Here is an 18,475-nt window from a genome sequence, read left to right on the forward strand (position 1 = left end):
CAGCTTTTCATTTGTAATTAAAAACATAATTCCACTTTGACATTATGGGGTATTGTGTGTAGGCCAGTGACCAAAACAAATCTAAATGTAATCCATTTTAAATTCCGGCTGTAACACAACAACATGTGGAAAAAGTCAAGAGGTATGAATACTTTCTGAAAGCACTGACCTAGACCATCTATAGGGCAAACATTAAGAGGTATGAATACTTTCTGAAAGCACTGACCTAGACCATCTACAGGGCAAACAGTAAGAGGTATGAATACTTTCTGAAAGCACTGACCTAGACCATTTATAGGGCAAACATTAAGAGGTATGAATACTTTCTGAAAGCACTGACCTAGACCATCTACAGGGCAAACATTAAGAGGTATGAATACTTTCTGAAAGCACTGACCTAGACCATCTATAGGGCAAACATTAAGAGGTATGAATACCTTGTGAAAGCACTGACCTAGACCATCTATTGGGCAAACATTAAGAGGTATGAATACTTTCTGAAAGCACTGACCTAGACCATCTATTGGGCAAACAGTAAGAGGTATGAATACCTTGTGAAAGCACTGACCTAGACCATCTACAGGGCAAACATTAAGAGGCATGAATACTTTCTGAAAGCACTGACCTAGACCATCTATAGGGCAAACATTAAGAGGTATGAATACTTTCTGAAAGCACTGACCTAGACCATCTACAGGGCAAACAGTAAGAGGTATGAATACTTTCTGAAAGGACTGACCTAGACCATCTATAGGGCAAACATTAAGAGGTATGAATACTTTCTGAAAGGACTGACCTAGACCATCTATAGGGCAAACAGTAAGAGGTATGAATACTTTCTGAAAGCACTGACCTATACCATCTATAGGGCAAACATTAAGAGGTATGAATACCTTCTGAAAGGACTGACCTAGACCATCTATAGGGCAAACAGTAAGAGGTATTGTTTTTTTGTGTGTGTGAAAAGTTCTATCCAACTTAATCAGTGGATAAATATAACATCTATCCTGGTGCCATGCTAGTGATTTGTTTTAGATTAAAAGAAGGAAATCTCGAGGCTCATCAATGTATTATGGCTCAGAGAGCTGTCCAGTTGATTCCCTTTGCTCTGTCCATACACCAGGAAGAGACAGAGAGAAATCCTGAGAGATGAAAGAGGACCATTAACATCTAGATCAAGATCTAGGGAAACAAAGTGCTTCAGAGAGACGAGTCTAGGCTTCAGACCTGAAACGTATTTTGCCACTGAAAAATGAGGCAGAAGATGAAAAGGTGAAGGATTGTTTTGTGTTTGAAGATATATTGTCATTATCTGAGAAAGGGAAGAGGAAAAATCTTTAGGTAGTAGTGGAGGGAGAATGATGATGGAACTTTCACTTTTAATTTAATCCTATTTTCTATCATTCCAGTGAAATTGGTTCCAGATTGGTACTGTTCCTCAAAAGTACACTACCAGGTTGTCATTATTACTTGCAGAGGAATATGAAGTGCTCTTAAAGAAAGAGATGGAGGCAGAGAGAGAGAGAGAGAGAGAGAGAGAGAGAAAAGGAGAGGAAACAGAAAGACCAAGATCATGTAAACATGGAGATTGCTCACATAAGAACTATTTTTCATGCCACAATGGATGGACAGCTAAAATATCTTGACTTCTACTTCACCACTACTGTGTTCCTCTTCCATTAGAAGTACTGTTGTCTGCCATAGCAAATCTACTGTTATTAACAATGGGTAATGTAGCTGAATTAGAGATTAGACTAGCAACTAAAACGTAATCAAATTGTTTATGAAATGATTTAAGTAGAACACTTTAAACCTGCCATGTAAGCTGTAGTCTCATGAGGTACTGGTGTACAATCATCTACACCCTTCTGTTGAAACCGTGGTCCCCTCATGAAAGATACAAATCAGTGTGCCTATTCATATTCGACATCTTGTCACTGATCCAATTCAGAGAATGCTTTGCAAGCATTGCCTCACATAATTGAATGAATCCAAATAGAGATTTGCCATCCAGAATGCTGTCCTTCAATAGTTCTTTCATGCAGAGTTTTTATACCCGTAGTTATTTTATACAGGTAGTTCTTTTGTACAGATACTGCGGCTGGTTTAAGATGGATGAATCACATCTGTAGCAGCCTCTTGACTGGTCACGTCAACCTGTGGTCACAGTGAGTCACAGCCTCTTGACTGGTCACGTCAACCTGTGGTCACAGTGAGTCACAGCCTCTTGACGGGTCACGTCAACCTGTGGTCACAGTGAGTCACAGCCTCTTGACTGGTCACGTCAACCTGTGGTCACAGTGAGTCACAGCCTCTTGACTGGTCACGTCAACCTGTGGTCACAGTGAGTCACAGCCTCTTGACGGGTCACGTCAACCTGTGGTCACAGTGAGTCACAGCCTCTTGACTGGTCACGTCAACCTGTGGTCACAGTGAGTCACAGTGTGTACTGTAAACCCAGAATGGCCCATAAGGCAGGCAGGAGAATCTCCTGTTTCTGTAGCGCCAGGCAGCTTCATGTACAAGTACAGGCCGCTAGCCTGTCGTAGGGTTTTACCCCTAACCCATCACCTTAATGCTGAGTTCCAAGCAAAGAGACATATGTTAGTCTTTGGATGACTCGACCGGAGATCAAACTCCCAACCTTGCGATCACCTTGCTTTCCACAGAATAATCAGATTTGTCTATGGAAGTCTTTGTCATAGTGACCTGTTCTGTTAAGGGTGGGTCAGGTACATTTAAATGTCCATTTCCTCTCATACTGTGAGTCTAATGCAATGTCCCTAGCCATTCCAAAACATGGAAACACACTTGGTTATGTAATACTGCTCTTCTGTAGCTACATGATTTAGTGGTCTTCATATCATAATGACATTATTTCGCTCAGAGGTTAAGAAATAAAGAGTGGGAATTTCAAGGGGAATTCATAACTAGTGTTTTCATATCCTGATGTCTGGATGGGGTCTGTGGGCAGAAAAACTCAAATTGCCCTGGGGGGGGGGGGCGGTCAAAGCGGACAACTTTAATTACTCAGCCCAACTGAGGGAGGCTCAAACAGTGGCCACAATGAGGGAATTGGTGGAGAACAAGAGGGTAAAGGACTGTGAAATGTAATGGCTACAGAAATTATGAAAAGAGACGTACCAAAAAAAACCTGTTCATTAAAGAGAAACATGTTCAACAGTGTCTGTGTTTGGTTCACGCGCAGGAGGGCTGACACATAGGGGCAGAAATGGACTGCCAGGACCAGCCATCATCAGAGCCACAGCCAATACTGCTGTTGGAAATCCTGCTATTTCCCCACATTGTACTTTTGAACAGAGCAAAATCGTGTTTGATAGGTCCTGCGGAGTTCCTGTGTGCATAAAGACACAGAGCCTTTTGTCGTTCATTAAAAAATAATTTGTCATTGAACTTCATGAGAATGGAGAGGAACCAGAGATGTGGCTAGTGACACTTTGCTTCTTGAAGGTCCAATAACTTGAAAACATGACTGCTGACATGTAAAACATTCTGGGACTGTATCAACAGTAAAAATACAACAAAAATATATTTTTTGGTGGATTTTCCCTTTAACAAGTGATATATGCTCTGGAATTTAAAGGTTTGCCAACGCTACAGACTACGGAGGACTAATAACATGGTATTCTCAATACATGCAACAGATCATCCAAGCAACATTTTAAAAGCCTCATATAGACCTTTCTCTCTCTCTCTTGCATCAAGAAATGGTGCATGTTCAGAGCAAAAAAAAATATCTTTAAAAAGCTCTAATCAATGAAAGCTGTGGTTGAAAGTGGCTCTGACTGGCTGGCTGCAGCTCGTTAGGGGCTTGTCTGCTCTAATTGCCTGTTCCAGCTTAGCCTCGTTAGGGCAGTGCAATCAGACGAGTCATGTTTTCCCATTTTCTGCCCCTGTCAGATTTTCAAAAGGGGGAGCTGTTACAAAAATGTTCCTGACAGATAGATCAACCACCTAATCTCCAGTCATCTGTCTGAGAGCAAGAGAGCAGAACAGGGCAAAGAGAAACCCCAAGCTCCTAGGGACCAGTGCCAAGGAATCAGATATCCTTTTCTACCCCTCCACTCCAATCTACTGGCTGATCCTACTTCCATTCATGTTAAATAAATATCATATAAGATCCAGAGGAGGCTGGAGGGAGGAGCTATAGGAGGATGGGCTCATTGTAATGGCTGGAATGGAATAAATGGAACGGTATTAAACATATAGAAACCAAATGTTTGACTCCGTTCCACTTATTCCATTCCAGCCATTACAATGAGCCCATCCTCCTATAGCTCCTCCCACCAGCCTCCACTGATAAAATAATTTATGATTTGAAATGGTAACAAGTGTTTACAAAACCCATACTGCTTTTTTGCCCTCTGTGTTTTCCAATAAACATCACTCTTGTTCACACCAATCAGTTTTGTTCGATGGAATTACAGGAATAGATGCCAAAGTATGCTAATTCAAAATTAGATCCAGTTAGTGAATGTATCTCTTCATATGGATACAGAATGAGTACGGACCCAGAGTGTGTGACCAAAGTTTAAGGTTAGTTGGATTCATGCAGGAACTCAAACGTATTGCTGCTGCATCGTGTTTTAAAAATCTCTTGACATATACATTAAATGCTGTAATTCTGAAGGATGTCTCTTATGAGGATAAGGGTAGGGAGTGTTGGGTGGAGACTGGACTTCTATCCGAGGCTCATTTAGTTTAAACAAGCGCTAGTATCTTTCTCTTGCATGTATTGTGTTCCTTCACTCCCTCCCCGTAGGATTGGTTTTGGTTGGCCTGCTGTGGCCTGAAGGTACACGAATGAATGATAACGATGATGATGATGGTAAAGACCAGGCTCCTCTGAGCTGAGTTTGATATTCAGGCGACCATCGGGAACACTTTCCCCGTCTGGCATCACAGGGCAGCCGCATCCTTTTGTAGCCCCCCCCCCCCCAAAAAAGATCTGTGATGGGAAATTAATGTAATCTCTTGAATTTCAATATGTTTGGAAATACCACAGGAGCTAGTGTTTGAGAGAAATAATTTGAATATTTTGCTTTGATTTTCTGTCTCTTTCTTGCTGCTGTGAGGCACAGACGAATGAGAGGCTCGTGAGACGCTGATAGAGGCAGAAGGGCCAGTCTCTGCTGGATCATGAAGTTCACCTGTGAATGGATTGTGTGTGAACTGTGTCAGTGCTTCACACTGTCAGGCGGGCAAAGAAATGACTGTGAATGGCTTGCGTCATAAAGAAACTAATTCTATAATCGTCATTCATACCATGCTTTTTATACATTGTGCTCAAAGCACTTATCAACATTATTTCTATGAATAATATAATGTGTGATGTCCGATGTTATTCCAGGACCCTGTACTTAGCTCACATTTATTAGTCGGTGTAAACAGGAACATTTGTGGCCATTCGACATGTCAGATAGCACTATGCATAGCCAGGCTCTGTGATAGACTAGGATCCTGCTCATGGGGGGTGTAGTTGTACATCAAGCTGCCTCACGCTACAGAAACAGGAGATAGAGACTACTTATAGTCAGGTATGCTGGCAATCAACTGACTGACCCAATTGACAAAAGTATGTATCCATGAAACACCTGATGTGGTTTATAGACACTCTAATTACACTGTATGCTGATCAATCTGGAGTTAGAATAATGACATGGATCCATTCCAATGAAGTACAGATTGTTCATGTTCCATTGCTGATTTGACATGACTGCAGCTAATGAGAGAGGGGAAAGAGATGGACACTTCTGGTCTGTCTGGTGTAGTATCCTGATTTCAGACAACATAATTACATCACTAATTACAACCAGACAGGTACAGGGCCATTTTCCTACATTATCCTCTCCTCTGCTGTTTTCATTCTCGCTTCCATTCTCTCTCACTCTCTCTCACTCTCTCTCTCTCGCGTGCCACATAAAATCTTCCTCTGTCTTTCCAAACTTTACAGGTGGTACTGTACAGTGTCTTTACAGGTGGTACTGTACAGTGTCTTTACAGGTGGTACTGTACAGTGTCTTTACAGGTGGTACTGTACAGAGTGTCTTTACAGGTGGTACTGTACAGAGTGTCTTTACAGGTGGTACTGTAAAATGTCTTTACAGGTGGTACTGTACAGTGTCTTTACAGGTGGTACTGTACAGTGTCTTTACAGGTGGTATTGTACAGAGTATCTTTACAGGTGGTACTGTACAATGTCTTTACAGGTGGTACTGTACAGTGTCTTTACAGGTGGTACTGTACAGTGTCTTTACAGGTGGTATTGTACAGAGTGTCTTTACAGGTGGTACTGTACAGAGTATCTTTACAGGTGGTACTGTACAGTGTGTCTTTACAGGTGGTACTGTACAGAGTATCTTTACAGGTGGTACTGTACAGAGTATCTTTACAGGTGGTACTGTACAGTGTGTCTTTACAGGTGGTACTGTACAGAGTGTCTTTACAGGTGGAATTGTACAGAGTGTCTTTACAGGTGGTACTGTACAGTGTCTTTACAGGTGGTACTGTACAGTGTCTTTACAGGTGGTACTGTACAGAGTGTCTTTACAGGTGGTACTGTACAGAGTGTCTTTACAGGTGGAATTGTACAGTGTCTTTACAGGTGGTACTGTACAGTGTCTTTACAGGTGGTACTGTACAGAGTGTCTTTACAGGTAGTACCGTACAGTGTCTTTACAGGTGGTACTGTACAGTGTCTTTACAGGTGGTACTGTACAGTGTCTTTACAGGTGGTACTGTACAGTGTCTTTGCAGGTGGTACTGTACAGTGTCTTTACAGGTGGTACTGTACAGTGTCTTTACAGGTGGTACTGTACAGAGTATCTTTACAGGTGGTACTGTACAGTGTGTCTTTACAGGTGGTACTGTACAGAGTATCTTTACAGGTGGTATTGAACAGAGTATCTTTACAGGTGGTACTGTACAGAGTGTCTTTGCAGGTGGTATTGTACAGAGTGTCTTTACAGGTGGTACTGTACAGAGTGTCTTTACAGGTGGTACTTTACAGAGTGTCTTTACAGGTGGTACTGTACAGAGTGTCTTTACAGGTGGTACTGTACAGAGTGTCTTTACAGGTGGTACTGTACAGAGTGTCTTTACAGGTGGTACTGTACAATGTCTTTACAGGTGGTAATGTACAGAGTGTCTTTACAGGTGGTACTGTACAGAGTGTCTTTGCAGGTGGTACTGTACAGTGTCTTTACAGGTGGTACTATACAGAGTGTCTTTACAGGTGGTACTTTACAGAGTGTCTTTACAGGTGGTACTTTACAGAGTGTCTTTGCAGGTGGTACTTTACAGAGTGTCTTTGCAGGTGGTATTGTACAGAGTATCTTTACAGGTGGTACTATACAGAGTGTCTTTACAGGTGGTATTGTACAGAGTGTCTTTACAGGTGGTATTATACAGAGTGTCTTTACAGGTGGTACTTTACAGAGTGTCTTTACAGGTAGTACTATACAGAGTATCTTTACAGGTGGTAATGTACAGAGTATCTTTACAGGTGGTACTTTACAGTGTATAGTGAGATTGTGAAACTCCTCTGGTTAGTCTAGACTGTGTCAATATGTACTTATTAACTGTCAATATGCAAGCAACTGTGTTCCAATCAGAATGGCAAACCAACTTTTGAACAGATTTCAAAGAAATCAATATCTCTGTTCTATTATTTTTGTCCCAGACAAGAAACAATTCATCGTTAATTGTTATGATTGCATCGCCAGTACTGTTTGAGGCCAAAACTACAGTGGTTATTCCTTTAAAAGTTGTGGCGTACTGCAGCGCAGCTTGCGGGGTGCCGCAGAATTCTATGGCACGTTATTTAAGTGTCAGCCATTGTTGCCAGAATGACGCAATTTACCACAATCTGCCACCATCTATCACAAAAGGTTGCGGCATAAGCTCAACATTTTTAAAGGAAGAACCACTGACTCAGTGGCAGAAAGTACAGTCTTACTAACTTTATCTCTCCATGTCCCTCCGTTTCTCTGGACAGGTGAATGTGTTCCTGTCCTTTGTGGTTCCCATGGTAGCCATATCTGTTCTGAACGGGGTCATCGCCAGTCAGCTGCTGCGTATGTTCAGAGAGAAGCAGCAGGACAACCGCATCTGCATCGTCGAGGGTAACCCTACCATGCTGAGTGTTGCTGTGGAGCCAAACCGCACACAGTCGCTGCGGCATGGAGTCATGGTTCTACGTGAGTATACAGTGGTTGCTCCACTAAAAGTTTTGTGATTTTGCTGCGGTACTTAGAGGTCATTTGTGGTTTAGTACAGTACCCTGCGTCACCGCTTCATTGCTCCAGACCACCACAAGGGGGAGTTAGAGCACTGATTATGCTTTTGGTACCTACTGTGTCTCTACCTGACAGTGAACGGGTGACATAAACCTAAATAGAAACTGGTAATTGTGCATGACTTCAGTATTACTTACTAAAACTGTTTTTTATTGTTTTATTTGTTAGGATTATTTTGCTCTTACTGTTGTACTGTAGCCTACTCCCGACCGGTCATGTTGATCAGCACCTGAGTGGTACAATGGTCTAAGACACTGCATAGCAATGTTGCTGCAGATGCTGGTTCAATACCTGTGCTGGCCCTTGACTGGGAGACCCATGAAATGACTGTAGGTTTTTGGTTTCTCTCCCTCTAAAAACAGAAATAAATCATTCTAAATAACAAATTCTATTTACAATTTAGTGACAATGTCTCACCCTATGTTTAAGAATGCCTTTTTGTCGCTCATTTTACGTTATTTGAAAACTAAATAATCTCCAAAATATTGTTAATTTTTAAACAAAGCAATTATTTTTATTATTATTAATTTAGAATGATATAAAAGCCTGTTGGATATTCTCACAGATATATTATTAACCCTGTTAGTAGCAGGACAATATATATTGGTCATATTGGTCATGGCTCCCGAGTGGCGCACAATGGGATTGCCTTGCAGTTCTCCAGCTGTATTCACTGAGATAGCACAATGGGATTGCCTTGTAGTTCTCCAGCTGTTATCCACTGAGATAGCACAATGGGATTGCCTTGCAGTTCTCCAGCTGTATCCACTGAGATAGCACAATGGGATTGCCTTGCAGTTCTCCAGCTGTATCCACTGAGATAGCACAATGGGATTGCCTTGCAGTTCTCCAGCTGTATCCACTGAAAGCATGCAAGCTTCAAGGCACGTGGGCAGGAGGCACGGGATGGGCCGCAGAGCCGCACACAGAAGACCGTCCTAGCCCATGGGGAAGGGAGGAGGAGGAAGGGGGGGTGGACCCCCACCCCGCCACAATGGCAACACTTTAAGGGGCATTACGCTAATAATGCCGCTGACTAGGGAAACGTTCACACTGTTCTGTTCTTAGTGCCAGTCTGCACGTTCAAACTAAAACAATGTTACTAATAATGGCATCTTTATGTTTTCGTTAATAAAATAATTATAAAAATACTCTTTCAAAATGCCGATGTATATTTAGTTATGGATCCATAACGAATTACTATTGTCACGACTCCCGCCTGAACTCGGCTCCTCTCCTTGTTCGGGCGGTGCTCGGAGGTCGACGTCACCGGTCTTCTAGCCATCGCCGCTCCACCTTTCATTTTCCATTTGTTTTGTCTTGTTTTCCCGCACACCTGGTTTACATCCCCTCATCACTCTACGTGTATATTATCCTCTGTTCCCCCAATGTCTGTGTGTGTAATTGTTCGTTACGTTTATTGTGTGACGCGGCAGTGTGGTTTTTTCCGGGTATTGTTTTGAACCCATGGTATTGTATTGTTGTACATTATTTGTGTGACTAGTGCGCTATTCGCTTTTGCCTTTGGCTGGAGTGTTGTGACGCTGTTGCGTCTGACTGATTTGCGTCTGCCAATTAAAGTGTGCCTGTTCACTCATCTCTGCTCTCCTGCACCTGACTCCAGTTGACCAGTTGTGCACCCAGTCTGACAACTATGGGAATAAGTATCACTGAATTACAGAAATATCCTCCAATCCACCAATCCTCTATATGTAATTATTGGCGGAGAGTCACGTCATATTTTTCGATATACTGTAGGCCTACCGTAGGCGACATGAGTCTCACTAGTGATGAGTAATGTCCTTTTAAAAGTGGTGTAGGTCTTATTTATTTAAAGAGCATATTGAAGTTAGAAGCAATAGGATTTGAAGCAATAGCCTACAACTATTTTAGCACCATTTCGTGCTGCTCTGAGACAAGCATGGGGACTGGTCTTGATAAATCAATTTGATTTTTATTTTCACTGAATCTCTGTTTAGGTATTGGTTAGACTAGAATTAGAAAAGTAGGGTGTAGAAATGTTATGCTCTTAGTGTAAGCTTTATTTAACTAGACAAGTCAGTTAAGAACAAATTCTTATTTACAAGGACAGCCTACTCCTTGCTCCCTGTCGGGGAATAGAATTCTGCGGCACCATGCAAGCTGCGCCGCAGTACGCTGCAACTATTAAAGGACGAACCACTGTACAATGCTCACTTCTACGCACGCACATACACACACACACAACACTGAACTATTCCTTCAAGTGGTAAAAATGCATACACACGTCTGTTTGTATGCTTGTATGAACAACAAAATGCAGAAGAGAATTCCACTCTCTTGACTGTGTGCCATTAGACATTAGAAGTTGGAGTCTCAACTACAGTGAGATGGCACCCATTCAGCCTGAGCCAGCCTCACTCTCCTTATCTCCAAACCCACTCTATTAGCACTCCATTATAGGACACACTATCTAAGAGAGAAAACCCACAGGCAGCTTTTCATACACCTTATTAAGGCTGAATAAATCATTTTCATCGATGCACCAAAAACGGATAATATTATCTCACAGCTTTCTCCATCTGCTGTGGATGGCTAGTTGGCTACACACATGACCAAAGCTTCAAAGGACAAGTTAACCTCCTTCAACTCCTGATTACAATAACAACAGTATGGAGTTGTTTCTTTGTGACATGCGTCAGGCTGCATGCGTTATTAGCACAATACCTCGTCCTCCTGGAGTGGAGCCACTCAGTGATTACATGCACTTGAAACAGTAGTGGGCAACAATCCTTTTAGTGAATTCACTAAATTAATAAAATAGAGAATATTTCTAGAAAAACGGCTATATACACTCCCCTATGTATTTATGTGGACAGTGAAGCTATAACTTTTCATTTGTCTCTAGACTCCAGCATTTTGGATTTCAGATCAAATGTTTTATATGAGGCGACAACATAGAATGTCACATTTAATTTGAGGGTATTTTCATACATATCTGTTTTATATAAGATATAAGACGGCACCGATGAAGAAGGCCAACATCTTACAAGTTCCAACCCGACTTTACTATTTAGTTACTTTTTTAGTGTTTATACTATTTTCACGTATGACCGTTAAGCGCTTTTGGACATCGATTTTGAATTCAAATTCGACTTCAACTCCAACTGTTTCTTTGTTCACTCCAGATGCTATTCCTATGTTTCATGAGCTACCAAAACACCGCAGGCGTAGACATGCTAGATGGGCTGGCATCCTTGTGAGACTGCGATGCAGAGAAAATCGTCGAGCACTCCCCTTCGTTTTATTGGCAAATGTCCAGTCACTCTAGAATAAGATGAAGGACCTTCGTTCGAGAGTCACCTACAAGAGAGACTTGAAAAACTGCAATATTATATGCCTTGCAGAAACTTTATCAGAGAACTCAGTGGTTTCTCCATGCTGTGGCACAAATCGGTTTACGGCAGCCTCGGGAAAGTCCAAAGGGGGAGAGGTGCGCCTCTTCATGAACAACAGCTGGTGCGCTGCTTTCAGTGTGAAGAAAATCTTGAGCTTAAAACCATTAGTTTACTCCAATTATGGGAGGGATGGTAGGGTTAGGGGAAAATAATGAAGGAAAATATATTTTAAAAGATATATATTTTATATACTGTATATATTTACCCCAAAAATATGTGGAGGATTGGAAATGATGCAGTCAATTACATTGATGGAAGCCACAATCTGTCCGCAATATTAAAGCTGATCTACAATAAGTGCATAGACAATGTTGTTCCAGAGTGACTATACGAACGTATTTTTTAGGGCCTTCCTCTGACACCGCCTGGTATAGAGAAGAATATAGGAGGAAGTTGGAGCCTATAACACCATCTCCAACGCTCATCGAATGTGGCAAGGCTTGCAGACGATAACAGACTACAAAGGGAAACCCAGTCATGGGTTGGCCACGTATGACTCCAACACGATCATCAGGTTTGCTGACGACACAACAGTGGTAGGCCTGATCACCGAAGGCAATGAGACAGTTTACAGGGAGAAGGTCAGAGACTTGCCAGTGTTGTGCCAGGGCAACGAACTCTCCCTCAACGTCAAGTGTCTCTTCCCACTCCTCAGTAAAAGGCACATGACAGCCCGCTTGGAGTTTGAAAAAGGCACCTAAAGACTCCAAGACCATGAGAAACAAGATTATCTGGTCTGATGAAACCAAGATTGAACTCTTTGGCCTGAATGCCAAGTATCACGTCTGAAGGAAACATGGCACCATCCCTACGGTGAAGTATGGTGGTGACAGCATTTGCTGTGGAGGTGTTTTTCAGCGGCAAGGACTGTTAGATCACAGCCAAGACAATGCAGGAGTGGCTTTGGGACAAGTCTATGAATGTCCTTGAGTGGCCCAGCCAGAGCCCTCACTTAAACCCGATCGAACATCTTTGGAGAGACTTGAAAATAGCTGTGCAGCAACACTCCTCATCCAACCTGAAAGAGCTTGAGAGGATCTGAAGAGAAGAATGGGAGAAACTCCCCAAATACAGGTGTGCCAAGCTTGTAGCGTCATACTCAAGACTGGGTATGACGCTACATACCCGAGGCTGTAATCACTGCCTAAGGAGCTTCAACAAAGTACTGAGTAAAGGGTCTGAATACTTATGTAGATGTGATATTTCCGTTTTTTTTTACTTTTATAAATTAGCAAAAATGTGTAAAACCTGTTTTTGCTTTCTCATTATGTATTATTTTATGTAGATTGATGAGTAAAAAAAGATTTAATCAAATTTAGATTACATTTTAGATTGCATTTAGTTACATTGAATTGGTTTTAAACTTTTAATCTTCACTGTCCAAATAAATACATAGGCGAGTGTAGTAGTACAACAAGGCCATTACTGTTGCCGCTTAACCTTGGTAGCAGACATTGCACACTCTAGCTCTGGCCTGTCACTCTTGGCTCCAGTTGCTGTCGCCCTGCGTGACAGGAGAAGGGGGAAGGCCCGTGCTTAATGGCAATCACAGAGCAAAGCTAAGTGTGCTTAATATGAGTTAATGTGTGTGTAGTGGCGATTCTAAAAGTCACTTCTATTGACACCAACTGTTTGAGCGTGTGTAAGATGAACTTGATCCAATATGTGTGTGTGTGTTCATAATTTTGTTGCATTTTCCTCTTTCCCCTCTACACCAAAGGACAGGGCAAAGGTCAAAGTGGGCCGAGCTATTTCTCTGGCCAACTTAGGTCAATCATACACTCAGGACCATAGCTAAACTTTTGGGTGCTGTAAATGTAGATAATGATACTTTCCTACGTATTACAGCATAGATCGAGTTGGAAGTTAACCAACACTGGAATAAATCAGAGGGCTTAATCACTGTAAGAGTATATCCAGTCTGAGTCTTTCCAAGTCATGTTTGCTCTGTGTTAATGTGTTGGGTGTGTATATCTTTATACGCCTGCTGCTTCCTGCTAACGGGGTGGCTGGTGGGGTTAAATAGGCTTTGATCAGATCCACTGGGCACACACTGGTTGAATCAACATTGTTTCCATGTCATTTCAATTAAATTACATTGAATAAACCAGCCAGGTCACCCTTGATACAAGTCAGTATTGGACGTCCATCCTTGTCTGAGGATGTTGGAAGATGACGTAGAAACTGGCCTCTAGGAGCAACAGTGAGCGCTGTTACGTTCAAGTATGTTTCGGTGTTGCTAGGGCGTTGTGGACAGGGATGACAGATGCCTCTAGATTCCAAAGGTTGCAAGTTCAAACCCAGCAATAAAAAGTTGTTTTTGAAATGTTTTGTTTAAAGCCTGTCCCAAACCTTAACCATTTGGAGTTAATGACTAACCTTAAGATTTGCGAGTTTATGCCTAAACTTGACCTTAAACACTTAGAAATTTGACCTTTGCAACAACTTCCAAATTTGATGTTTGAGAAACATGGATGAACGTCTAATTCTGACATGAGATTGTGAGAGCTAGTTGGAATAAAGGTGGACTAGACGTTGACTTGATGTATGTTACCAGTGGGGAGCCACCGTGGAGCTCCACATGCTATCACTGCTCAGACAGACAGACAGACAGACAGACAGACAGCGCTCTAACTGATACAAAACCCCAGCGAGAGCCCCTTTCTCCCCACTCTTCCATCTCTTCCATGTGCTATATAGCCAATATGACAAAGACACAGGCCATTTGTAAAGGCAAGACAATGAAACCTGCATCTTTCAAAGACTAAAACCACTCTTCCCTGTACACTATATTGTAGAATTTCCACGGAAATGCGTCTTGCTAGCTAGGAATTCTGACCTAATGACCAATGGATACAATTCTCTTGTTATTGGGTGTTATGGTAGCCTAGTGGTTAGAGCGTTGGGCAAGTAATTGAAAGTTTGCTGGCTCGAATCCCCGACCTGACATGCTACAAATCTGTCATTCTGCCCCTGAACAAGGCAGTAAACCCACTGTTCCCTGGTAGTCTGTCATTGGAAATAAGAATTTGTTCTTAACTGACTTGCCTAGTTAAATAAAGGTTCCATTGCCATACAGACCAGCATCGTTCCTATAACAACTCATTTCCCATAGTGAACGCAAAGGGTGCCATTCATTCAGATTTGGAAGTTTGCTCATTAGACAGTTCTGTTACCTTAATTATAAGATAAAGGTGCAGAAACACAGACTGGGTACGTATGCTGTTTTGTTTCAAGATGAACTTGATCCAATATTTGATATCACTTCTAGCAGATAATCATATAACAGCTATCACAATTATATTCCTTCTCCGAGATTCAGGTTTTGTCATTGTTCCTTCTATCAGATTATCAAGGACCAAATATAAAACATATATCAGAGTGGATTGGAAAGCAGCTGTGTTAATTGTGGTATACAGACACAATAAGATTGACAATAATAAGTCTCCAGGCAGCATCTCTAATGGTCCTTTATGGTCCATGACTAAAGCCAGGGCTCAGACTGAAACACTAAGACACAGCTTGCAGGGCCAAAAATACATAGCCTAATGGATACCCATATCTATGGTAATATTTCAACCTTCGCAATTATCCAATGAAAACGGTTTCATTATTTTGCTATTTAGACCCTAGATCAGCTCCTACCAAAACTAACATTGGCACCCCCAGAACCAAATTTCAGAAACTAGCCAAAACACCAAACTTGGTTTGAAAATGTAAAGTCATTTCGTAAAGGGGACAAACTTTTCTGCTCTGTTTCACAATGAGTAGAATTCAGATGGCAGACTTTAGAGAACATTCTTTCATGGACCACATCACTCAGGGTGGCCAGTGTGTGGATGACCGGGTGGAGGGAGACCGATCGGTTTGGTCTGAGAGCTGGAGTGAAACCACCAGCCTGGAATGTATTTATCATGACAAATGAGCTTCCCTCTGACTGTGATGGCTGACGGACTGACAGCGAAGAGCAATCCAGTCACACCGAGCTTTTTTCTGTCACCGTGTGTGTGTGTGTGTGTGTGTGTGTGTGTGTGTGTGTGTGTGTGTGTGTGTGTGTGTGTGTGTGTGTGTGTGTGTGTGTGTGTGTGTGTGTGTGTGTGTGTGTGTGTGTGTGTGTGTGTGTGTGTGTGTGTGTGTGTGTGTGTGTGTGTGTGCGTGTGTGTGTGCGTGTGTGTGTGTTCCACACAGGTTGAGACTGCAAAAGCAGACTGACGAGCTAAACGTTGACATTTTAGAAAATATGCTATAACCTTTGGTGTTAGGATAAAAGAAGAAGTACAAATATTTACCATTATAACTTTATTATAATTTACCAATCTATTATATTGCATACAAGTGATATCAAATCAAATCGTATTTGTCACATGCGCCGAATACAACATAAACCTTACAGTGAAATGCTTACTTCCAAGCCCTTAACCGACAATGCAGTTTTAAGAATTAAAAAAAAAGTGTTAAAGTATTTACTAAAATAAACTGAAGTAAAAAATAAAAAAATAAATAAGAACATAATAGAAAAATAAGAAATAATTAAAGAGCAACTATAAACTAATAGTCCTAGTGATCAGAGCGCTAGTGATTCTGGCTGCCGCTGCATTGATAATGGTTTTCTACGCAGTATTTGCTCTCTAGGTATTTCCTCTCTAGGGTCAAGAGGATTTGAGAGTGGTGTTTGACTAGATGCCCCGTGCCGTGTGATAAATAGTAAAGTAGTGATAGGCTACCTGAAAAGGTCATATCCCCATGAATCACAGGGTCAGGTATGAGGTAGAAGGAGACCTTATTTAGATTAGGACAGGAGAGGCTGAGATCATGTCTGTGATCATAGACATTTCCTGGTCCCATAGATCATTGAGTTCCTTTAGAACCCTCAGGAGAGCTTTCCTTTTTCAGTTTAAACTCCACACAGAGGATTAAAAGGTTGCCCTTTAATTAACCTCTGACCTTTCAGCTGCCGTAACCTCTCACCCCCTCAGCCAGTCTTGTTTAATACCTTTGGACAGCAGACTGTCCAACCTTTGGAGTGGAACACGAAGAGAAGATGAAAGAGAACTGAATAGTACTGAATAGTACCACATGATTCATAGACGGAAGCCAATCCCAGCGTATGCTTAGTTTACCATGAATGAGCATGAGATAGTCTTCATATTTTATTCGTTTTATTATTTTGTGTGTATTTTTTGCTGGTTTCAATTACTGTGATTTTTACTTTGGGCTTTAGTGTGTTTTATCCTCAAAATGTTTATGTATGTGATGCTGTCTCTGGCTGGAGCAACCTTTTGATTTTAATTATCAAATAAATTAAATCAATCAAACTAACTTTGTTTTTCGCTTTGGTTAATTTAGCAGAATGTTAATTACCTACCGTATACTGCAGTGGTATTATAATACTGTACTGCTATTCTAACTGTGAAAACAATGCTGGTCTCAGACCTGCTGCACCTAATTCAACTGTGCAGGTTTTGATCTTGGAGCATCCCAAATGGCATTCTATCACTGCAAGTGCACTAATTTTGACTAGGACCCAGAGGGCTCTGGTTAAGACGAGGACCCATAGGGCTTTGGTCAAGACGAGGACCCAGAGGGCTCTGGTTAAGACGAGGACCCAGAGGGCTCTGGTTAAGACGAGGACCCAGAGGGCTCTGGTTAAGACGAGGACCCAGAGGGCTCTGGTCAAGATGAGGACCCAGAGGGCTCTGGTTAAGACGAGGACCCAGAGGGCTCTGGTTAAGACGAGGACCCAGAGGGCTCTGGTCAAGATGAGGACACAGAGGGCTCTGGTCAAGATGAGGACCCAGAGGGCTCTGGTTAAGACGAGGACCCAGAGGGCTCTGGTTAAGACGAGGACCCAGAGGGCTCTGGTCAAGACGAGGACCCATAGGGCTCTGGTTAAGACGAGGACCCATAGGGCTCTGGTCAAGACGAGGACCCAGAGGGCTCTGGTTAAGACGAGGACCCAGAGGGCTCTGGTTAAGACGAGGACCCATAGGGCTCTGGTCAAGATGAGGACCCAGAGGGCTCTGGTTAAGACGAGGACCCAGAGGGCTCTGGTTAAGACGAGGACCCAGAGGGCTCTGGTTAAGACGAGGACCCAGAGGGCTCTGGTTAAGACGAGGACCCAGAGGGCTCTGGTCAAGACGAGGACCCAGAGGGCTCTGGTTAAGACGAGGACCCAGAGGGCTCTGGTCAAGACGAGGACCCATAGGGCTCTGGTTAAGACGAGGACCCATAGGGCTCTGGTCAAGACGAGGACCCAGAGGGCTCTGGTTAAGACGAGGACCCAGAGGGCTCTGGTTAAGACGAGGACCCAGAGGGCTCTGGTTAAGACGAGGACCCAGAGGGCTCTGGTTAAGACGAGGACCCAGAGGGCTCTGGTTAAGACGAGGACCCAGAGGGCTCTGGTTAAGACGAGGACCCAGAGGGCTCTGGTTAAGACGAGGACCCAGAGGGCTCTGGTTAAGACGAGGACCCAGAGGGCTCTGGTCAAGACGAGGACCCAGAGGGCTCTGGTCAAGACGAGGACCCATAGGGCTCTGGTCAAGACGAGGACCCATAGGGCTCTGGTCAAGACGAGGACCCAGAGGGCTCTGGTTAAGACGAGGACCCAGAGGGCTCTGGTTAAGACGAGGACCCATAGGGCTCTGGTCAAGATGAGGACCCAGAGGGCTCTGGTTAAGACGAGGACCCAGAGGGCTCTGGTTAAGACGAGGACCCAGAGGG

At 42.8% G+C, this 18,475-nt stretch overlaps 1 protein-coding gene across 1 annotated transcript in view; it reads left to right on the top strand.

The window, feature by feature from the left end:
- Positions 1 to 18,475, top strand: part of LOC106566448 (neurotensin receptor type 1) — a 37,491-nt gene that overhangs the window by 11,790 nt on the left and 7,226 nt on the right. The window contains exon 2 of the mRNA XM_014134495.3: positions 8,018 to 8,219. Coding sequence (XP_013989970.1) covers positions 8,018 to 8,219 — 202 coding nt within the window. The remainder of the gene's footprint in view (positions 1 to 8,017; positions 8,220 to 18,475) is intronic.

Source organism: Salmo salar, chromosome 13, assembly GCF_965601325.2.
Source record: "Salmo salar chromosome 13, fSalSal1, whole genome shotgun sequence".
NCBI classification, from domain to species: domain Eukaryota; kingdom Metazoa; phylum Chordata; class Actinopteri; order Salmoniformes; family Salmonidae; genus Salmo; species Salmo salar.